Raw genomic sequence first — 21,643 nt, 5'->3', positions numbered from 1 at the left:
GCCCACACCAGGTAAGGTGTATCAGGGTGCAAAATGACATAGGGTATTAATTCAAGACTGCTAAAAACATTTCCAGATGTTCGCGTTCGTGTTTGTTTGAATAAACGTTGAGTCACAAAAGACCACCGGTTTTTAAACGTCGTCCACAATTCCCCCTTGTTAAGACCAGTCACAGTCACGTTGTAAGTGGGAATATTTCGTGTCGAAGCTGGCCAAATGATCGTTCGCTTCCTGCCATGTTATATCGGACGTATAGCAGATGTTCAGCACGCTGAGGTCGGCAGACTTACAGAAGATTGGGGAATTGATACATGAACTTTTACACCTGGTTGGGTTAGACAATGGATAAGACCCAACGTCATGAAGTAGAATGACCGAGTCTGGATAGATGGTGAAGGTTTCCTTAAAGTTAGTGCATTCTGAAACAAACAAGAACCGTAATATTTGTTCATATACTGAATTAGATTGGATTGCATCTAACTTATTACTATTGTCCATAGATGTACTATTGTCGTATTGCCTCTGAGGTCTACCTACTCTTGCCCAACTGGTTCAGAGCTTTAACTTACTATTGACTAATTGGTTGTGAGCTTAACTTACTTCATGTATTTTCTGATTGTATCCTTGAGCTTAACTTACTATTGTCTACTTGGTTCTAAATGTTACAAGGGTAGATGAGTATATGATAAACGAGTAAGTCTAGCTATTTGTTATTTGACTGAATCTGCATGACGGTAACTATTAGCTCAATGGTTTGGAATGTCACGAATTAATTATTAATTAATTCTGGAATCTTAACGGAAAACTTGATTAATGTGTTTAAAGGTTAAAAACATGCGAAGTGCTTAAGTACTTCGGTAAATCTTTGAAACACGACTCCAGAGTTTAGTAAACGAATTTTGAACTGGTTCTAAGCGCCGGTAAAATTGTTTAAATGGTTATATGTTTACGTAACTATTAAATGTTCATCTTATTATTTTCAAACTCAGCATTTACCTAAATATTTACTGATTTGTTATCTGCCGAGAATGGCACACATTGAAAAGGGTAACTGCTGAGGTAATATCAGTCATGGCAAGTAAATCGCTGATAAAGAAGATACAGTACTGATACTCATATAAGATCATTAGACATAAAATGGCTAAATGGGTATGAATGGTGGTTCATTCAAAGCAATATAACTGATGTATACATGGGTTATAACTCACACAGTTAGCTTGTAGTATCACCAACAAATAGAAAGGAACAATGATAGCTTTGACCGTACAGATAGATTGGAGAAGAAAGGTAAAGGTATCCACTCTAGCTGCAAATGTATCATGTATTTGCATTTCGTCTTATATCATTCAATATTTAACATGCAGCGCAAAAGTAAAGATGTCCATACTATGAGTTCCGCGAAGCAGGCCAGTATATAGAGACCTTCTTCGTTAAAGCATTACACTCAGTCGGGGATATGAGTATCTCAAAGTACGGTAGATACGCACCTTTTAAGGCCCTACAGTACTGACCAGTTGGCGAATAGCTGTACCCGTGTCTGCACGTACACAATCCCGATAGACAGAAGGCTTCCAGCAGTGAGTAACAGTCACTGTCAGCAGTACAAGCCTGGCCATACTCTGAAATTGATGAATGAAGAATACTTAAACCAACATACTAATTCGTCTGTATACGGGGCAGCCGGGCTGGCCCGAGAGTTCATTCGTTGGGACTAACTGCTGATTCTACACGACATGTATGTGTCAGGGTTGATATTATATATAATAGGTTTTATTCCCTAACTGCGATGTGGTAATTAAAACGGGTTGGATGTTTATGACAAATGAAAATCTTGATCTTGTGGATACTGTGTGTTTCTGTGGTTCATATAAGACATCAACGTGTAATCTCAGATACCCATACAGAAAAAGGATTCCACAATAAAAGGCAAAGTATTGATAAAACGTGCATGAATGGATTAGTGACGAATCAGTTCTCGGACCAGGTGTTCGCCAAAAGGGCAAATACCTGATGGTCCGAAGAAGGAAGGGAAATTATAAAGTTTACCTTGAAATTTGAGACATTTATTGACCCTGGGTACAAGGCGGGTTCCGGTGTCACACGCGCATTTACCCGCCACACATTCAGCGTTAGTCAACGAGGAACAGTCCACGTTTACTCTACAGCCAGTGCCAACGGTCACTGTAACAAAAGAAAAACACTCATGGTCAGTACAAACCATCCGTCGCTGTATTACATGTTTGCTTGGCGCTACAGTATACGACCAGGTTCAGTCATCACCATAACCACACAAGATTATAGAATCAGAAATGAATTCTATTTATCGTTATTGCATGTTCACTGAAAAGTACCAGTTCCCGTATTTTAACCGCTAGTACATAAATATTTTTATATATGCCCCAAAATGGTATTTGGTCGTCAGTATCTATGTTAATGCTATAGTAGAAATATATTTTACTCATGTACAAAAACGTTTCAACCGAAATAACAGAACGAAGAGTGTCACCATAATGTTTAAACCGTTGTCAAAACGTGACACATATTGACATGCAGACAAATTCTTCGAACAGCACTAACAAACATCTGTTGTTTTGACACCTATGACAAACATCCACTCCACCCGCTCTACACTGTAGGAATTCAGCACATCAAACTTGCATTATGATCTCATCTCTACAGGCCCATGGTGTTGAGGCATGGCGGTTCTTCGTATGACCATGTCGCTTACTTTGTGTGGGATCGTACACTTTGGGATTCAATTTCATTTGTTTTAGTTTCTCAACGGGTATACTTCACCTGCTTTCCAGTCACAGTTTCGCTGATAGTGGTTGAAACCAGCTCCAACTATACGTTTCGATTTTGGAAACTCAAACCACGTCGTCTGGTGCAAATAACACGTCACGACTACCACCGATGCCACCTCAAAGTTTTTGCAGGTAATAGTTGTGGAACCGGCACACATGTTCCAACACTCCTGAATAGATGACGCTGGCCGCCTCTCATCTTCAGAATAAAAACTGAAGACGCCCAAATAAATTGAAAATGTGTCCAAAAATTCGGCACAATCTGAGGAAGGAAAAGTGAAAATGTTAAATGGATTGAATGATTCTTTGTTTCATGTGCGACATACCAGCCCCCCAGGCCCACCCCCTTTCGATTCAATAAGCTATCGTCGTCGTTATTCTGTCGCAGAAGCAGGGCTTTGTCAATACTGAACCTAGTACCATCGTACGTGTTTCCAAACCACCAGCATCATGCACAATTTGAGAGATCGTCGCTTTAACAATGGCTAGAGCATTACGTGTAGCTGTGTCCAGTTGGTATAGTGCTCACAATCATCAATCAGTTACTTCACAATAGCACCCTTCATATGACGCTTTTCCCGTATTTTGAATATTCAACCACACTGTATATCCACCCCTTATGCCACCCGGAATACAGATTTAATGAAATTATTATGATCTCACTCTCCATTTTGTCACAAGCGTTCGTGACAGGGTTATAGTTGTATCCAATGCTGCACCTACATAGGCCTTCTTCACACGCAGAGTTGGCCAGACCACCACAGCTGCCACAGGTGGGCTGCGCTACAACGTTGCAAGAGTAAATACGGCTTCAAAGACAGATTTCGGTAACATCTACTGATGTGGTTCTGGCTGACGTCTGTTCTAGATTTTGCATTTCATTTCATACCTGTAGCAATATGCATTCTGCAGGTGCGATGATTCAGAGATGCTGTGCTATGTACTATTCCCTATCCTGCTCGGTATAATGATAACGCTTATTATCTTATTTCAAGACCTCGATTTTCTGATAAATATTTGAACAATGAATTCATCGAAACGAAAAAACATGATCCTATTATTCTTCTATTCGTCGTATTTTTGCAATACTGTTATTTTATATGCAACACTATAGTGCTTACAATGCTATCACAGTGCTCATGTTTATAGTACTTGTAAAGACAATATTTTACCGTATTCACAAATATACAAGGTGCCTCTTGAGACAAGCGTCATGTCTGATGGACAGATACAGCTCCCTCCATCACAGAAGGTATTAGGTTCAATGCAGTCTGTATCTGTAGTACACGTGATACCTGGGATTATTGTACAACCTGCACAGACACTGGCGGTGGTTGTTTGTACTGCTGTTATAGTTGTCTGGACGGACGTTGTGGCTGACGAGGTTGTAGTGTCGATTGTCGGTGTTGTAGTTGTTGGGGTTGCAGTTGTGGTTCTCGGGGTTGTAGTGGTGGTTGTCTGGGTTGCAGTGTCGCTTGTCAGTGTTGTAGTTGTTGGGGTTGCAGTTGTGGTTCTCGGGGTTGTGGTGGTGGTTGTCTGGGTTGCAGTGTCGCTTGTCAGTGTTGTAGTTGTTGGGGTTGCAGTCGTGGTTCCCTGTGTCTGATCCAGTGAAGATTTCTGAATCCCAGAAGTTGTTGTTGCCGTCTGTGTCGTATCGCCGGCTGCCAACCGTAGAAACACAATCAATGACATTCCTTTCATCTTGCATCTTTCATATGCAAACGTTTAACGTGAAATGTTGATTTGTGCGAACGATAATGCAGAAGAAATGCGTTACCAATCAAAATTCTCCTACAACCAATAGACCGTTAACTTAGTAGAAAACACGCTTACTCGTTGAAATGCTAGAGTAACACCAAACTGCGTATGGACCGAGTACCTTCACATTCGTCCCCTAAACATGAGGTTGAACACTTGCAGGACCCTGCCACACAAGAAAGCATCGGAACAACTGGAGCCAGATGTCTGAGGAGCTGACAAAAGAACAACGACGTGTGCCTCCCCTTCCTAAGAAACATTTCCAAACCGATCCACCAAAAATTCCTTTCTTAATAATATCGCAGATGATCTTGAAGTTATCACTCAGGGCATAGATCTTCAAAGCTCTGTTAGTGCTAAGATAGTGGTAAGTACCATGCATTACCTTTAGGGCACTTACGATTATCTAAGCGCTAAGTTGAGTTTCTATGATGAATACTTTCTCCTCTTCAGTTAGGCCTAGAAAACACATCTTTACTGAACCGTTACTGTAAGTGTAACAGGTGAAAGATGATCACGCTTACCTTCAGACTCATCAATAAATAATACAGATCGCGAAAATGTCCCTTACAGTATTCCATACTTTACTGAACCGTTACTGTAACTGTAACAAGTGAAAGATGATCACGCTTACCTTCAGACTCATCAATAAATAATACAGATCGCGAGAGGCGCCTGTCTCTTACCAGACAGTGGAAGAAGAACGGCTGACGAGTCTCTTACTTAAGCTGAGAGATTTAACGTGCGCTTCTGCAGATGCCTGGGCCTGCCAGGCTATTTTGTTGGGGTTAAATATACTCATGGAAAAATTTAAGGGAACGCATGTTTCTTTGGGCAATTCAATATTTCTGTTTACTAACTTCAGCGTCGTGTATTATCGTTTTCGTGAAGAGCAGTTCACTCAAGCTCACCATAATGCTTTCCATGCACGTGCACTACATGCTCCTAAAGTTACATGCACTTAGATTTACACGTGACGTGTATGTGCACTGTCAAACACAACGGTTAAAAACATTGTTAACATGGCGAGATAGTACTTAACTTTGGCACAGAAATGGGAGGCAATTGGCATGGTTAATGGTGGAAGCTCATTAGGACAGGTTGCAACAACTTTTCACAAGTCTGTTAGCGTGATATCCAGACTTTGGAATCTCTATAGAGCGACTGGTGACGTCAAAATGAGGCGTGGTCGGGGACAGGAAAAGAAAACCACCCCACGGGATGACCGGACCCTACTCCTTATTGCTCTGCGAGACAGGTTCAAATCCTCCTCCAAAATGAATACGGAATTCAGGCGAAGAACAAAAGTCAGAATTTGTTCACGTACAATGCGTAATCGTCTTAAATCGGCTGGTCTAAAAAGTCGTAGTCCATTGGCTAGAATCAACATGACTGAACAACACAAGCGCTTGAGACTGCAGTGGGCACGGAACCGTGGAGGAAGAACCGTACGTCAATGGAGAAACACCATGTTTAGTGATGAGAGCAGGTACACCCTTGACCATAATGACGGTCGAATTCGAGTTTGGAGACGCGTTGGGGAACGTCACAGTGCCTGCACCATTAAACAGCATGATCATTTTGGAGGAGCTCTGATATGGTGTGGGGCGGGTTTCCCTTTAACCACAAAACAGATCTTGTGCGTGTTGATGGCAGGATAAGAGGTGTACGATATCGTGATGAGATCTTGAACCCGATTGTGATCCCTTCTGCGCGTACAGCAGGTCGAATGTTCCAGCATGCCCGCCCTCACATCGCTCATGTTTGTCGGGACAGACTGAGGGCTGCAGGTGTCCGGGTGTTGCAATGGCCGGTTAAAAGTCCTGATCTTAATCCCATCGAACATCTTTGGGATGTTCTTGGCCGCAATGTTCGGGACAGACCTGTTCAACCCAACAATTTGGGTCTCTCCAGAACAATGGCGTAGAATTCCGATTGGTACCATCCGTACACTCATTCGCAGCATGCCACGACGATGCCAAGCAGTTCTCCAGAGACATGGGGGACACACCCGATATTGATTTTCATCACTTGACATAAGCCTTTTCATCTGTATGAACTTTTCTCTTACTGTTTCAAAGATTAAAAGTCACGGCTATTTCATGCGTTCCCTTAAATTTTTCCATGAGTATAATATGGGAGGGATTAGCGGACTAGATCGTTATAAGTTCAAATATTGAACTTGGGAGTAGTTTGGTTTTGACAGACAGACAGACAGATTTTATTCAGTAATATTGGCCAACTGGCCCATGTTACAATTGTTGTTACAACACGTTTGTTGTCACGTGGTAAGAAAGTAGAAAGGGTACATTTAGGCACTGTTTTGAGCATTTTTTGAAAGTACACATTTCAAAAATTCTGCTATTGCTTTGACGGTATGCCTGTTTTGTGAATTAAGTAAATTTACCATTTGAGATTTACATACATATTTGCCATCGAGAAATCTTAAATACTTTATTCTCAGATCGTTAAATTCTGGACATTGCAGTAACATATGAAATTCATCCTGGACATGTCCTGTGTTACAGTGGTTACACAAAGTGTGCTGTCTTTCTGCATCTTTGTTTCGTCTGGTTACATTCACATTCAAATTATGCAGGGAGATTCGAAATTTACAAAATACCTTCAGTAACGTCTTATTATGGAACAGGTATGTAATATACGATTCAGTGTAAAATCCTAATTTTACAAGACTATAATTACTCAAAAAATGTGATGCTTGTACATTGCCTTGCCAATTTTGAATGTAAATATCTGTTAATCTTTGCTTGAACATATACAGGAACAATTTCTCGTCTCCAACATTTTGATATACCCATACGTTTTGAGACCATGTGAGTTTGCACTTTAGGTTGGTGGTGATATTTTTTAGAGTAATTAAACTAGACCTAGAAGACCGGTATGAATTATGTAGTGGAGTTTTAATAGTTTTATCAAGACGCGACAATGGATACTTCACCAATATCTTGTCTTATTCTTGCGTCTTATTAAAATGATTAAGTTATTTATTATTATCAGTAATTTTAGATTCATGCGCATGGATGCCAGGGGAGGACCAGGCTTCGAACCGCAATAGCAATAAGAAGGGGAAATATTACGTCTTTGAAGGAGACGCTATTTCTGTGGGTTAAAAGGATGTTGGAAATATTACCCTTTTATTTCAATTACAGGAGAGACCTGAGTTAATAATTTATCATTCTGTCTTTTTCTCAGTACCTTTTTCTAAGTATCTCTTTCATTGTCTTTTCCTCCCTCTGTTATGATTGAAGGATTACTGAAAGCCAGTGTATTGTGTGATTTTTCTCTCCCTAACAAATATTTTAGGGGCTCTTTTTTGGGTTTTGCTCTTGAGCATTAAATGGGGAGTCATGATATATAATGATTGCATGAGAGCTTCTTCCTGTTTCATTAGTTCACTGTAAGGAGTTTTAGGTTTTCTCCCAACAGCTGTATGAGTGCGCGGAGTTATTAGTAACCACATGGTCTGCCATGTGCTCAGTGTTTTGCCTGGGCAGAGATACTTTTTTTTGTCAGAGAGACAAAGGCTAGAGAGGACTACTCTTCAGGTTAGAATATTCATTTATGCATTCTGAAATATTTATTTCTAATGTATGTCTGATAATTTATTGATATTATTCAGTTATTTTGGGGTAATTTGTAACTTTGTGCAACTTGCAAAACATTCATGTATGAGAGCAACACTTTCAGAGAATTTACTAAATGGGGGCGTTTTTCAATGTTCATGCATGAGAGTATGTATTTCTGCCATGAGTATTAATGTTGTATTCAAGAGTATGAATGTTGTGACTTTGGATTTAGGAAATATGTCAGTGATATCCCTGGCTACATTGTTCGTTTTCTTTGTTTTCAGAACAAGTGTATGATATCATTCAGTGAATGAATCATCGTTATGAAACCTCCATCTTGCCTTTGTGTGTTTTCTCAACAAATATCTAACAAAGGACGTGGGTTATCTGACATTTTATGTGTTAAACAGGAATATAACGATGTTTAAGAATAATTGGTAAACCGTGTTTCAAATATAGGCATAACAAAAATATGCTCTAAATTTATTTAATTAACCAAGCGCCATTAGCTTTGATTCATCTTGACGGACAGCATGAGGGAGTGAGTATTGTATTATGCTGCTGGGATTCGAACTCCAGATTCCGGATGTTCAGTACGTCCAGGAGACCCAACTCAGCACAGCGAAATGCGCCATCGAAAATGATAGAGTGCCCTGATCGTTGTTAAAATTAGAGTTGTCTCTGATCGGAATACGTTGGGAAAAATGCGAAAGGTTTATCTTACGCCGAATACACGTTTAGCTTCTAAACACGCTGAATGTCCTAACCTGCTCGGTTTAATTTCAAGTCTTCTGATTTTGTTAACATTATATGTATAAACTATGTAGTAGGTTAGCCACTCAGCCTCTGATAAAAACTATGTACTATCCCAAAAAGATGCGCATAGACGAGAAAGCTCGTGCGAAAATGTTGTATTTTCAAGCATGTATAACTCGTCTACAAATAGACTTTAGTGCTTGAAATTTTACACCAATTTAAAAGAAGATATACAAGTGGATACTTTTAGGTAACGTTGAGCGCGATGGTGACGACGTAGCACGACCACGACATCGGGTTTCCTGGCTCTCAGACCAATCTCTTTCAACCTGTTCGGTACAGTTTGACCGGATATCCCCTGAAGCCTAGGTACCTTGGCTGCTGTGCTCCCACCCTTGACAGTAACTCGAGGTCTGCCTGTACGGGGACGGTCATTGGTTGCACCTGTTCGGTTGCAACGAGCTGCAACGCTTGATATCTTGCTCAGACTAACATTCAGGCGCCGGGCAAGAGAAGGTTGATTATGTCCAGCGTGCATTCTTTCAGTTGCGATGTTCCGTGTCGTAGAGTCAAGACGTGACGTAGTGATTTGACCTTGAAAGGTCTTCGAAACGACTGCCAATTTCTGAAAATAATCTGGATTTTTATTGCCAGACAGTGAATGCTCTTTGTTGCACAATTTCAACTGAAAGGTGATTTGTGTTGCGTTGTGGCGGTGCCTTTCTAATCCTTGTAAGAAATCTCATCAAAATCAACATTTTCAGGTAAAATCGATTTTTTACTTGTGCGATTGTGTAAAACCATATTATTAACACTTTTGCTACATACTTTGTTCTGGCCTTTTGTCGTGTTTGTTTAAACAGAAAACATAAACATGACCGCCTTTGTGGGATTTCTAAAACTGCGTTTCTTTTGCTGTTCAGGATATCATTTTTACATGTACTACTACTTTACCTTTACACGCATGGTATTTATCGAGACTGAGTATTCTCTGGCGTTGATGTTTAGTTTGAACGTGAACCCAGGTAACGATTTGATGTCATTTGTATAACTGACGAGATTCGTGTGATCACATGTCACCGGTGGTTTTGACGATTACTGCAATAACCAGTACAGTTGACCGTTGAGAAAGCCCCGTTCATACTGTATTTGAGAAGCATAAATATTCCGAACACATGGCGGTAACAGGTAAACATACATATACATTAACACAATGTGATGCACTGGGGCGGTGGTGTACCCGCACCTCATCGGTTCCCAATCGAGCAGACATGCTCATGATGGTGATCACATGTCTCTCTGGTCCACACTCGATTATTTACACACCGTCGCAATGTAGCTGTAATATTGCAGCATAAAACTTAACTCACTCACCTAGGTCGATCAACATACAGTCAATAGAGATTTTAAATTACTATCTCTCGTCGGCGCTGATACTGTCAACATCTACTTTTCGGAGCATAGGGAGGTGAAATCAGGGTTACTCCACGTTATACAGGGAAGACGATTATAGTGCTGCACTAGTGTTAACCCCAACTACAACCCTGTATCTGTTCTGCTGTAAACCAAATGTGGCATTTCGAAGAGAAGGTAATGTAACTGAAAAGTAAATAACTGTTCTCTTCAAAAACTGTTTCAGGAAAAAGTGAGTGAGTGAGTGAGTGAGTGAGTTTAGGAATATTCCAGCTATATGGCGGCGGTCTGTAGATAATCGAGTCTGGACCAGACAGTCCTGTGATCAACAACATGACCATCGATATGCACAATCGTGAACTGATGACATATGTCAACCAAGTCAGCGAGCCTGACCACCCGATCCCGTTACTCGCCTCTTACGAAAGGCATAGTCACCTTTCTGGAGAAAAGCCAATGTAACCATTTCGTAGACGATTTCAGTTAGCCTTGCAAGTTTTGATCACGTAAATGCTATGATACCGGTTAGTGCCACTCCGCAAATGCGACTTTCAGCGAATCAGTGTATATCATTAAGGACACATGCATCAATTCCCTGTCACAGGTAGATACTGTGAAAAGTGGCACGATTTTGCTTTATACAGGTCAGTTTGCAAACGATTTCGCTGAAATTACGAACGCTCTACTGCTTCCACAGTAAACAGAGAATGAAATCGTAATGCCGTTTTCTTGACCAATAAGAATCCGAGAACCATGATATTCCATGTACACAGGTACAGTCAGGCCCTTCAACAATTACAAAACACAATTTCTGACCAGTTCGTCCGGCATATTTTCCAAGCACTGGAACCGGAACACATCAACCCCAGTTTCTCACAAAATGTCACCAATTTGAAAATATCCTTACGCATAAATTTATAAGTCATGGTGATAAAAATGACAGCACTAAATACTTAAAACTGTGGTCGGTTTTAATTACTGGATGCAAGTGTTTTTACAAAAAACATCATACTCTGTTTCATCCAATCACAGCTGTCACAAGTCCCTGTACAATATAGTGAATCATGAGGTGAAACTGAACAAGAGTTATCAAATTTAATTTCGGTATGTTGTTTTAATTGCAGATAATGTTGATGCCCTTAGATAACATATTTTTCTGATTTCTGAATCGTTATTTAGAGTGAATGTACTATTTTAAACTTAATTTTAAGAAAAATCCTGTCATTATAAAAGTCTTTATTTTATTGAACAACTTTTCTTAAATTTCTCGTGTTTTGTTGTTGTTATTTAGAAGTAAATTAATGTGTCAAATCCTACATACTGCTAAATTTCATTGATACCAATACTGAAGTGTCTTTATAAAAAAAAACACATATAAATAATAAAAGCAAAAAATTTACTTTTAAAAGTAAATAATTTACTTTTTAAAGTAAATATTTTACTTTTAAGAGAGCTTTTATTGACAAATTACCTTTTACAAACGGTCACATAAGGGGACACCCATGTCAAACAAATGCCGGGGTGACTTTGTTACATAATTAGATTCGGGACACATTTTTTCTACAAAATGACAAATTTAGCAATTTCTTGTCCTTTTGATATTTTGTATGCAACCTCCATAAGAAAATTTCATAGACAAAAACTGATGTTTACAAATGCCGTTATTTTGTTTCCGATAACAAATACACTATCACAATCGTAGATTCGCTCTTATGACGCCAGTAGTTTCCTTGTTCACAAAGTGCTCTTGATTGTTAAACGTGTGACGTGAGCCAATTTCACGCTGTCTGAAATCACTGACTCTTTTAAGAATCAATAACCAATTTTTAAAATGCTTAATGGAATGGCAATACTGTCAGCTAGTGTTTATAAAAGTAAATAAATTGAGAGGGACTTTATGAGATTGCTCATTTCCGATTCATTAACGTTTAACGGTAATGTCACAGAGGACGGTTTCTCAAAGTTGATAGAAATCTGAATTTACCATCATGAACATACCGACCAAATACGAAATAAGGAACGATTACAATTATTATGAAGGGCAATAGACAGTATTTAGACAGTGTTGTTTACTGAATAAATACTCTCTTAAAATAGGACCATGAAAGAGTAGCAATGTATATTCTTTTAGTGTTTATACTGCATAAGTTAGTGTTAGCGGATCACGTTTGTAGTGAATGTTCGTAACTGGGGACGACGTCACGGGAAACACTGAGTGCACTTTCAATCACGTGCTTGTGAACAGTGTCATATGCACTGAGGGTGTTGGCTGCGTGAAAGCTGACACAAAATAGAAACCGTTTCTGTGGAATCGCATTGAGAAATACATACTTTAATGTTCAAAATCTTATTCCAGTCATATCACAATAGAAAAGCGTAGCTGTGAAACGTTTTGTTGGACTGTTTTGTTTGTCATCACGATAATTATTGGTGTCAAGATTACACTCTACGGTACGATGCCAGCACAGAGTAATCAAGAGCAATAAGGGCAATCTCTGTCACTGTGTAATTAAAGTTGGCATTGACTTTGTCTTTATTAATGAACAGGCCAAATGACAATTTACAGTTCGCACTACAAATTGCAATGTTACAGTACAAGCAATAGGCACATCACAAATGAAGTGAAAGTGTATATAACAATATTGTCTCAGACAGGTAACAGTGTGTTGACAGCATAATATATGATAAGCAAGGATATGTAATTAACGACCTTGGTTAGTTGGAAATACTATTTTACACCTACTGTTATGAACTATAGCCCTACGAACTTATAGGTACCCGGATGCCGGCACAGATCAATACTGTGACGGCGAAATACAATAATATTGCAGGCACGTTTCTCGCAGTTTGTGGTTCGGTGGCAGTATTTCCACTTGCAATAGGCACGCCTCCAAAAGTACCGAGAATGAAAGCTTGATACAGGTATAACAGTATTATCTGTTGTTGTTATTATTATTATTTGAAAATACTGTGTTAATACTTACCTTTACGGACTATAGCCCTGCTAACTTATAGGTGCTCGGATGTCAGTACAAATAACTGACCAACACTGAGCCAGCGAATGCAATAATATTATAGATACAGCTCTCACAAAATAGTTGCATGGTGACAAAATATTGAAAACAGGAAATATCTAGTTTGTCTCAGCAGAGGGTTCTTAATTACATCTTTCTTTAGGAATGTTTTACAAACTAGGCTAACGTAAGAAAATTATTTTGGAAACAATGACGGCTATACATCAAGAATGCACATCAAGTGCGGTAGATAAATATCCAGGTTAATTGCAGTCACCATTAAATGCTTGGTTCAGATTCAAAGTAGTGAAGAACATTTTATGATAACTGATAACAAATATTTGCGAAATGTAAAATCTTTTTGTAAAAAATACTTACATCGATCCATGTCAAAAAACATGACATAGCCCAGGCTACTGACCGAATCTGGACGGATCGCAGGACTGACCACGTACCCAGCGCAAATAGTAGCTGCCTGGTTAAACTGGACGCTAACACACCTTTCGTCCAGGGAGCATATTGCGACACAGTTTATTAGAGAAGGCACCTCATGAGTCCATTCGGCGTCAAGAGACAACAACCTGTCATCGAAGTCTTCAGCCTTATACATAAAACGTCCATATGTGACACTCGCATTCATGGCTTCAAGCCATAAGAGAAAATATGATATAAGATGGGACAACTTTGTGTTGCGCGATGTGTTCATGGTCATGTGGCCTGTGTCTTCACAGATGATCCATTAGTGCCTGCGAAACTACAAAACAGGTCTTTAATGCTGAAATACTAACTACATCGATTGCACTGTTCCTATGTCCATACTGTGTCTCCAAGAGTCAGCTAGCCTCATACAGTATTTATCAACAATAGTGTCACCATTGTATAAATTCCCGAATGAATTATCACATGTCATTGAATCTTCGATAGCTAGATGCATAGTAAAGGCTGTATCCAATTCACTTAGAATATAAGTCTTTTGATATTTGGTTGGGGTGCTTTGAACAGCATCGCTAATGAAAACATGAGCCATGTTCGCGCTGTGCAAATTAACTTGACAGGAACTGTGGAGACAGTTAACTTCTCTTTAACTCCGCTCTCTGAATTAGGAATTGCAGTAACATTGTGACAAGAAGTCTCTGTCTATTTCCACAGATGAAGTTGCATAAAGGAACAAACAAGAACTGTTTATAATTAAAGGCGAAGCGCAGGTGTGGTTTCAGATTAGGAGAAAAATGTTATTAAGAATGTGTAATGACGACATGAGAAAATAAAACCAATAATGAATAATAAATACCTCTGCTCGCGTTCACATTTAAGATGAGTCTGAGATATAACAAAGACGTCGATTGTTTAAGAATATCGCTTATATTATTTACCACCAAAGATTCCACTAAAGATCTTCATGAATTGTCATCAGCAATTTGACGCTACATTTGACCGCTCGAAATAGTCACGTCCTTCATACACTTTGGCGAGCTGTGCCAATTTACACTTGTCAGGTGGTGGTGATCTATAGCGTATTGTATTGTATTGTATTGTATTGCATAACAGTATAAGTTTTAGTTACCTGCTAGTTTTATGATCTATCTATGACAGACTAGGAGTTTAATGCTCATCGTTAACAGTTTTATAGCTTCTCACAGTATTGATCGTTACTGATAATTAACTGTTCTCACCTCGATATGGCTGGAATACTGACGATGTGACGATACATTTTAACTCACTCGCTAGTCACATGGGTTCACAAAGTACGGGATGTAGAAAACTAGCTGTAGTAATTGTTTGATCGGCATTCTAGCTGTTGGTGAGTCAAACATGAAGATTTTAGACTGTTATCGAACTATACTAGCCACATAGAAAAACTATGCAGTGTCAAAATATTATCCCAGTTGATAAGTACGATAACAATGTCAAAGGGATCATGAGACCATAAGAAGTCGGGAGAAGTCAATCACAATGACGTCCCGAGCCCACAAGCGGAAAAGGGGTCAATCGGCCATGTCACAAGCTCAATAACGGGTTTGTCCACCATCGGCTTTTAGAACAGCAGTTCATCGACGATAGAGTCTATGAAACATTTCGTACCATACATGCTTTATCAGGGAGAGATCCGGTGAATTTGCAGGCCAAAGCAGTAAGTCAGCGGTGTGGTGTTGCAGGAAATCCATAGCAACCCTTGCCGTATGAGGGCGGACATTGTCCTGTTGGAATGTTATCCCAGGGTCATGACGTTGCAGAAAAGGAAAAGGTCGAAGAATCTGATCCCTGTAGCCCACACCAGTTACGTTGCCCTGAACAATCACCAAAGGAGTTCTTTGGCGTGCTGTTTTTCCACCCCAAATCATCACGGAATCACCACCAAAGCGATTCCTCTCCAAGACACAGGCCTGTACATAACGTTCTCCCACGCGTCTAAAGGCACGTTGACGTCCATTATGGGAAATGTTAAACCTGGACTCTTCTGTGAAAACAGCATTTCTCCACCAAAACAAGGGTCTGCGGACATGATTCTGCGAGCTTGTGGCTGACGTTGTGTCAGGATAGCTCGTATGGCGGGACGTCGTGGTCTGATCCCGGTATGACGTAAACGTTGTCGAACTGTGTTGGAGTGAATACGGCGAAGTCCTAGGATGATCCGGGCACTCATCACTGCAGTCTGAAACCTGTGGCGAAGATGGGCTTATCCATCTGTCTTGTCTTGGCGCTGTTACACAAGGACTTCCACCAGTGCAAAATATGGCGTTCCGATGGCAGCCACTTGTCGTTGAGACATTCCCCAACGGACCATCTCAAGGACCTCGTGACATTGTGCATTCGTTAGCCTTGGCATCCTATACGTTTCAGCAGCCGTTTAATCTTTGAACGATCGCAAGGACATGGGTTGAGCTTTCCAAAGTGACAGTGTTGTGCGGTATTCATTTGCTCTGTTCCTCTTTCCTGGAATGCACGTGCAACAACGTATTGCACATCAAAAGGACGAAACCACTGGCGTCAAGGAACGTGGTACGTGCACGCATGTTGGATACATGTCACTAATCTGTGAGTGTAAATTCTTGTGTGTGTCCACAGGTTTGATAGATTTAGATTTTCATTTTTTGTATGCACAGTTTCTTTATGTGCCTAGTATATTTAGCTTGTTCGAATCTACACCGAAACGTCACTCCATAAAGAAGTGTAATTCCATTTTTATTAAACGAGTGAATGATTTAGTATCGTTAACGAGTTTAGTATTCCGTTTATTACTTCCAACACAAACTGATAGAACTGCGGCTATAGTGTGAGGACCCCCAGTTTTCCTCGAGGCAAACAAGGTACGGTACCATTGCGAAAGCGGTATTAGCATTGTGACGTCATAACTCTGAACATTATGACGTCATACATCTAGGGTTATTACGCTAGTGTAACACTGGCGTAAAATATTACACTGCAGTATCTTCCATGGGCGAGCAATAAATGTGTAGAAGTAATATTACATAGGGCTACTATCCCACAACATAGAAGGCCAGACAATGTTCGTCGATATCCATTGAAGACAGGCGAAAAGTAAGAGGAATTCCACAGAGCCAGAGAGAGCCACAGAGATCTTCTTTCATTTTAAGTTGTTTGAAATGTCTTTTTTTTTCTTTAATCGATTGATTCGATGAGGTATCCCTAGTATGTCAGTCGACGAAGGTCGTTGTTTTTTGTTTGTACTCAAAGTAAACACAAATGTGTTTTCATTTATATGTCTTACAAAAGTTTCCTGTCACGCGACTTACCACAAATAGAGATATATTATGCATAGCAAATTAACAAATTAATCATATAAGGGCCTGGTTCCTTCAACAGCCCAATTAGTATGATAGGTCAAAGTCAAAGAAAGCAGAAAGGAAATTGATCTACATCATAAAGGGACACCTGCATTTTGAATGGATCTTTGGTTGAAGTTTCATCCACCTGAAGGACTATCCTTCTCCTATATCCCCAGTGGGTATATTTGGGAACTGAATGGTGCGAGATGATGATCACCTGTCTCTTCTTTAGGTTTCTATTTCTTCACCAACGCCCAAAACATTATGCAATCACTCGTTTGGGAAAACTTCGTGTGTGGTTCAGTCATAGTGCCAGGTGCAATGATATGGCTGGAATATGACTGAGCACAAATGATGTCAAAAAGACATTGTAATATTAAGTCAATCAATTACCAGATACAAAAACAAATATTTGTTAAACGAAGCAGTCAGTGGTGACTCTAATTATACAGAGACAGACAAGTCTGTCTTGAAGTGGCTGCGATTACTCCGATATTGGCACAATGAAGTGAGGTTTAATCCTACTTTGATGGCACGCCTCATTTGTACCTGATAGAACCCGTAAACAGTCAATATCGCCTTCCACGCTCAATGAGTGAAGGGTTTAGGTGTACTCCGCTCTCAGCAATAGTCCAGCTAATGACGGCGGTTTGTGAGTAATCGAGTCTGAACCAGACAGCCCAGTGATCAACAGCATGAACATCGATATGCACAATTGGGATCCGATGACATGTGTCAAACATGTCAACAGGCCTGACCACCGTTAGTCGCCTCTTATGACAAGCATGGGTTACTGAAGATCAATATTCTAACCTGGATCTTCACGGTGGGAAAAAAATAACTATTTATCGTATCTGCACTTTGACATTTGGTTTCTGGAAAGGGTATCCTTAATCATTTTCAACGTTTTAGCTTATTGTACAGTGTTAAAAGTTATCATTCTCATATGAATGAACATTTGTTCCACCGATGGCTTTAATTTTGCATTTTAAGAACATGTTACGCTCCCGTTGTTCCTCGACACATGAATCCTCAGTGCCAAATGTTATTTTGGTAAAGAACTTCTTCTTTGGAAAACATGTTAGGGGTTAAATGGTTGTGGAAACACAGTCAGGCAGCCGCTCATTTGCATACATAAGATGCAGTTTACTATAAACTGATGATCGGTATCATTCCTTTTCTCTTTCCTTGTAATAACATACAGTTCACTGATCCTCTACTTACTGTGTTATCATAACTTTTGTGTTAGAGTATAGATTACATAATCAATCATCAGGCATCTCTAAAGGATCCCTTTCGCTCCAAACTAACTGAATGTTTTAAGATCTTTATCCGTGTCTACAGTTGTTAGTTAATCACTTTTAGCAAATCACTCGTAACAGCATGCATTTTGGGCATACTAGCAACTGGTAAGCTATCATTCATATTGAATCTCACTCATAAAAACACACAGTTCCCATCAGTCCTTTGGCCAAACCAAATTGTAAAAGTCTGTAAAAATAGCATCACTTAAAATCATAATAAACCTCTTTGTCGTCAGAAAATGAGATTATCTTTAGTGGCTTGAATGATGTGATTACGGACAACATTCACAAATCTTGCTGTCAAGTAACTGATTGTTTAAACACTTTCTCTTACTATCATAAATCTTATGGTTTGCCATTACCCTTGGCAATACCCGAGTGTCTGTTTGGTAATCGAAATGATGTATACATTTCCATGGGGCAGTTTTATACACTGTGCATAAACATTTCAATTGTTAAACATCGATCGTGTATATTTAGGGGTAATGGAATATTATCTACAACATTAGAGTGTCTGGTCCAGAGTCGATTATTTTCTGACTTCCACATAATGATACCTTAGTATTGACTTGTGAACCTCATCAATTTTTAAAGCTGTTCATTGTAACACACTTGTTTGTTGGATGCTTGCTTAGTTCTGCCTGATTCCCGGTTAACTGTTTAGTTTCAGCAAGTATCTTCACTTATACATTGTTCTGCTTCTGCAAATAGAGGCCAGTTGCGTTAACTTTGTTTTGTTGTTTACCTACTATGGATAAAATAGTACTACCGTACACTACGTCGATAAAACATGGATGACATCAAACAAACTAAAACTGAACGATGGAAAAACGGAGGCCTTACTCATTGCACCCAGACAGCGTATTCAACAGTTGAACATCACATCCGTGGTTGTTGGAGACTCAGTCATACCATTCGTCGACAAAGCGAAGAATCTCGGTGTCATCTTTGATGCTCCCTTGTCAATGGAGGCCCAAGTCAATCAAGTGTGCCAGACCTGTTACTTTCATCGAAGAAGCATTGGTAACATCCGCCACCTTATTACCAAATGCTTAACAAAGACGCTAGCCCAACAACTCTTGATGTCACGCATTGACTACAGCAACAGTCTGCTGTATGGTTTGAGTAAGGAGCTGCTGAACAATCTCCAGAAGGTCCAGAACAGAGCAGCTCGTACTGTTAGTCGGGCACCACAAACATGCCACATAACACCCATATTGAGGTCCCTACACTGGTTACCAATGGAAGCACCGATCCATTTCAAAATCTTGTGTTTTACCTTCCACTGTTTGAATGATGCAGCACCAAACTATCTATCAGAGCTTATCTCTCCATACCCTCCTACACGACGCCAAAGGTCTGAAAACCAATATCTACTTGTGGTACCAAACGCAGGACTAATATCCTACGTCAAACAGATCATTTCAAGTAACAGCACCTCAGTTATGCAACTCACTACCTCAGAGCATTAAAGAATCCGGCACTCTCGACACATTCAAAACCAACCTAAAAATCTTTCTGTTCAAAAAATCCTATCCATAGGAACTATGTCATGTGAAATTTTCACCTGTGACTGTTGTAGCGCTTTGAGTATGCACCTTCGTGGATGGAACCCAGCGCAATACAAACAGACATTATTATTGTGATTATATCGGATCATCTGATCTTTACACGATGTTAGATTTACATGGAATATACAGCAAGACATTGAAGTTAAGAAGCGTGGTTGTTAATTTCAGGTAGATGAGTGAGTAAGTATCATTTTTACGCCACTTGTAGCAATATCAGATCAACTATATTGCCCTAACCGGTCAGCAAACCTGGTCCTTCAACATAGGTAGTGGGGGAGGATCGTTTTGTGGTGGCTCCATAGCTGGTGGAGGAGGATCCTCTACAAAATGACCCATCACAAGCTGTGGAACCTCTACAAAACAATCCTCATCCACCAGCTATGGAACCTCTACAGAACGATCCTCCTCCACCAGCTATGGAGCCTCTACAAAACGACCCACCGCCAGCTATGGAACCTCAACAAAACGATTCTCCTCCAACAGCTATGGAGCCTCTACAAAACGATCCACCACCAGCTATGGAGCCTCTACAAAACGATTCTCCTCCAACAGCTATGGAACCTTAACAAAACGATTCTCCTCCAACAGCTATGGAGCCTCTACAAAACGATCCACCACCAACTATGGAGTCTCCACAAAACGATTCTCCTCCACAATCTATGGAGCCTCTACAGAACGATCCTCCTCCACCAGCTATGGAACCTCTACAAAACGACCCACCGCCAGCTATGGAACCTCAACAAAACGATACTCCTCCAACAGCTATGGAACCTCAGCAAAACGATCCTCCTCCACCAGCTATGGAACCTCTACAAAACGATCCTCCTTCATCAGCTATAGAACCTCCACAAAACGACCCAACACAAGCTATGGAACCTCTACAAAACGATCCACCGCCAGCTATGGAACCTCTACAAAATTATCCCCCTCCATCTATGGAACCTCTACAAAACGATCCTCCTTCACTAGCTTTGGAGCCTCTACAAAACGATACTCCTCCAACAGCTATGGAACCTCTACAAAACGACCCACCACCAACTATGGAACCTCAACCAAACGACCCACCACAAGCTATGAAACCTCCACAAAACGATCCTCCTCCACTATCTATGGAACCTCTACAAAACGATCCACCGCCAGCTATGGAACCTCTACAAAATTATCCCCCTCCGTCTATGGAACCTCCACAAAACGATCCTCCTTCACTAGCTATGGAGCCTCTACAAAACGATACTCCTCCAACAGCTATGGAACCGCTACAAAGCGATCCGCCGCCAGCTATGGAATCTCAAGAAAACGACCCACCACAAACTATGGAACCTCAACAAAACGACCCACCACAAGCTATGGAACCTCAACAAAACGATCCTCCTCCACCAGCAATGGAACCTCCACAAAATGATATACCACCAGCTATGGAACCTCAACAAACGATCCACCACCAGCTATGGAACCTCTACAAACGATCCACCACCAGCTATGGAACCTCTACAAACGATCCGCCACCAGCTATGGAACTTCAACAAAACGATCCTCCTCCACCAGCTGCGGAACGTCTACAAAATGATCCATTTGTAGAGGTTCCATAGCTGGTGGAGGAGGATCGTAGAGGTTCCATTGCTGGTGGAGGAGGATCGTTTTGTTGAGG

The 21,643-nt window shown here is 40.4% G+C and overlaps 2 protein-coding genes across 2 annotated transcripts; one reads left to right on the top strand and one right to left on the bottom strand.

Annotated features, from left to right (window-relative positions):
* Nucleotides 1-4,065: 4,065 nt before the first annotated feature.
* On the bottom strand, nucleotides 4,066-4,512 carry LOC137279081 (GATA zinc finger domain-containing protein 4-like). The gene has a single exon (XM_067811558.1). It carries the CDS (start codon nucleotides 4,510-4,512, stop codon nucleotides 4,066-4,068), a length of 447 nt encoding a protein of 148 aa, XP_067667659.1.
* Nucleotides 4,513-19,218: 14,706 nt separating this feature from the next.
* On the top strand, nucleotides 19,219-21,397 carry LOC137279080 (probable ATP-dependent RNA helicase ddx17). Its single transcript, XM_067811557.1, has 3 exons — nucleotides 19,219-19,602; nucleotides 20,164-20,171; nucleotides 20,374-21,397. The coding sequence occupies exons 1-3, from the start codon at nucleotides 19,219-19,221 to the stop codon at nucleotides 21,395-21,397; spliced, it is 1,416 nt and encodes a 471-aa protein (XP_067667658.1).
* Nucleotides 21,398-21,643: the final 246 nt, after the last annotated feature.

This window comes from Haliotis asinina, chromosome 3, assembly GCF_037392515.1.
Source record: "Haliotis asinina isolate JCU_RB_2024 chromosome 3, JCU_Hal_asi_v2, whole genome shotgun sequence".
NCBI lineage: Eukaryota > Metazoa > Mollusca > Gastropoda > Lepetellida > Haliotidae > Haliotis > Haliotis asinina.
This window is presented reverse-complemented; position numbering and strand designations above follow the sequence as displayed.

What these genes read in the sequence shown, in the direction of transcription:
- LOC137279081 (XM_067811558.1), bottom strand. Translation starts at nt 4,512, where the DNA reads ATGCAAGATGAAAGGAATGTCATTGATTGTGTTTCTACGGTTGGCAGC.
- LOC137279080 (XM_067811557.1), top strand. Translation starts at nt 19,219, where the DNA reads ATGACATCAAACAAACTAAAACTGAACGATGGAAAAACGGAGGCCTTA.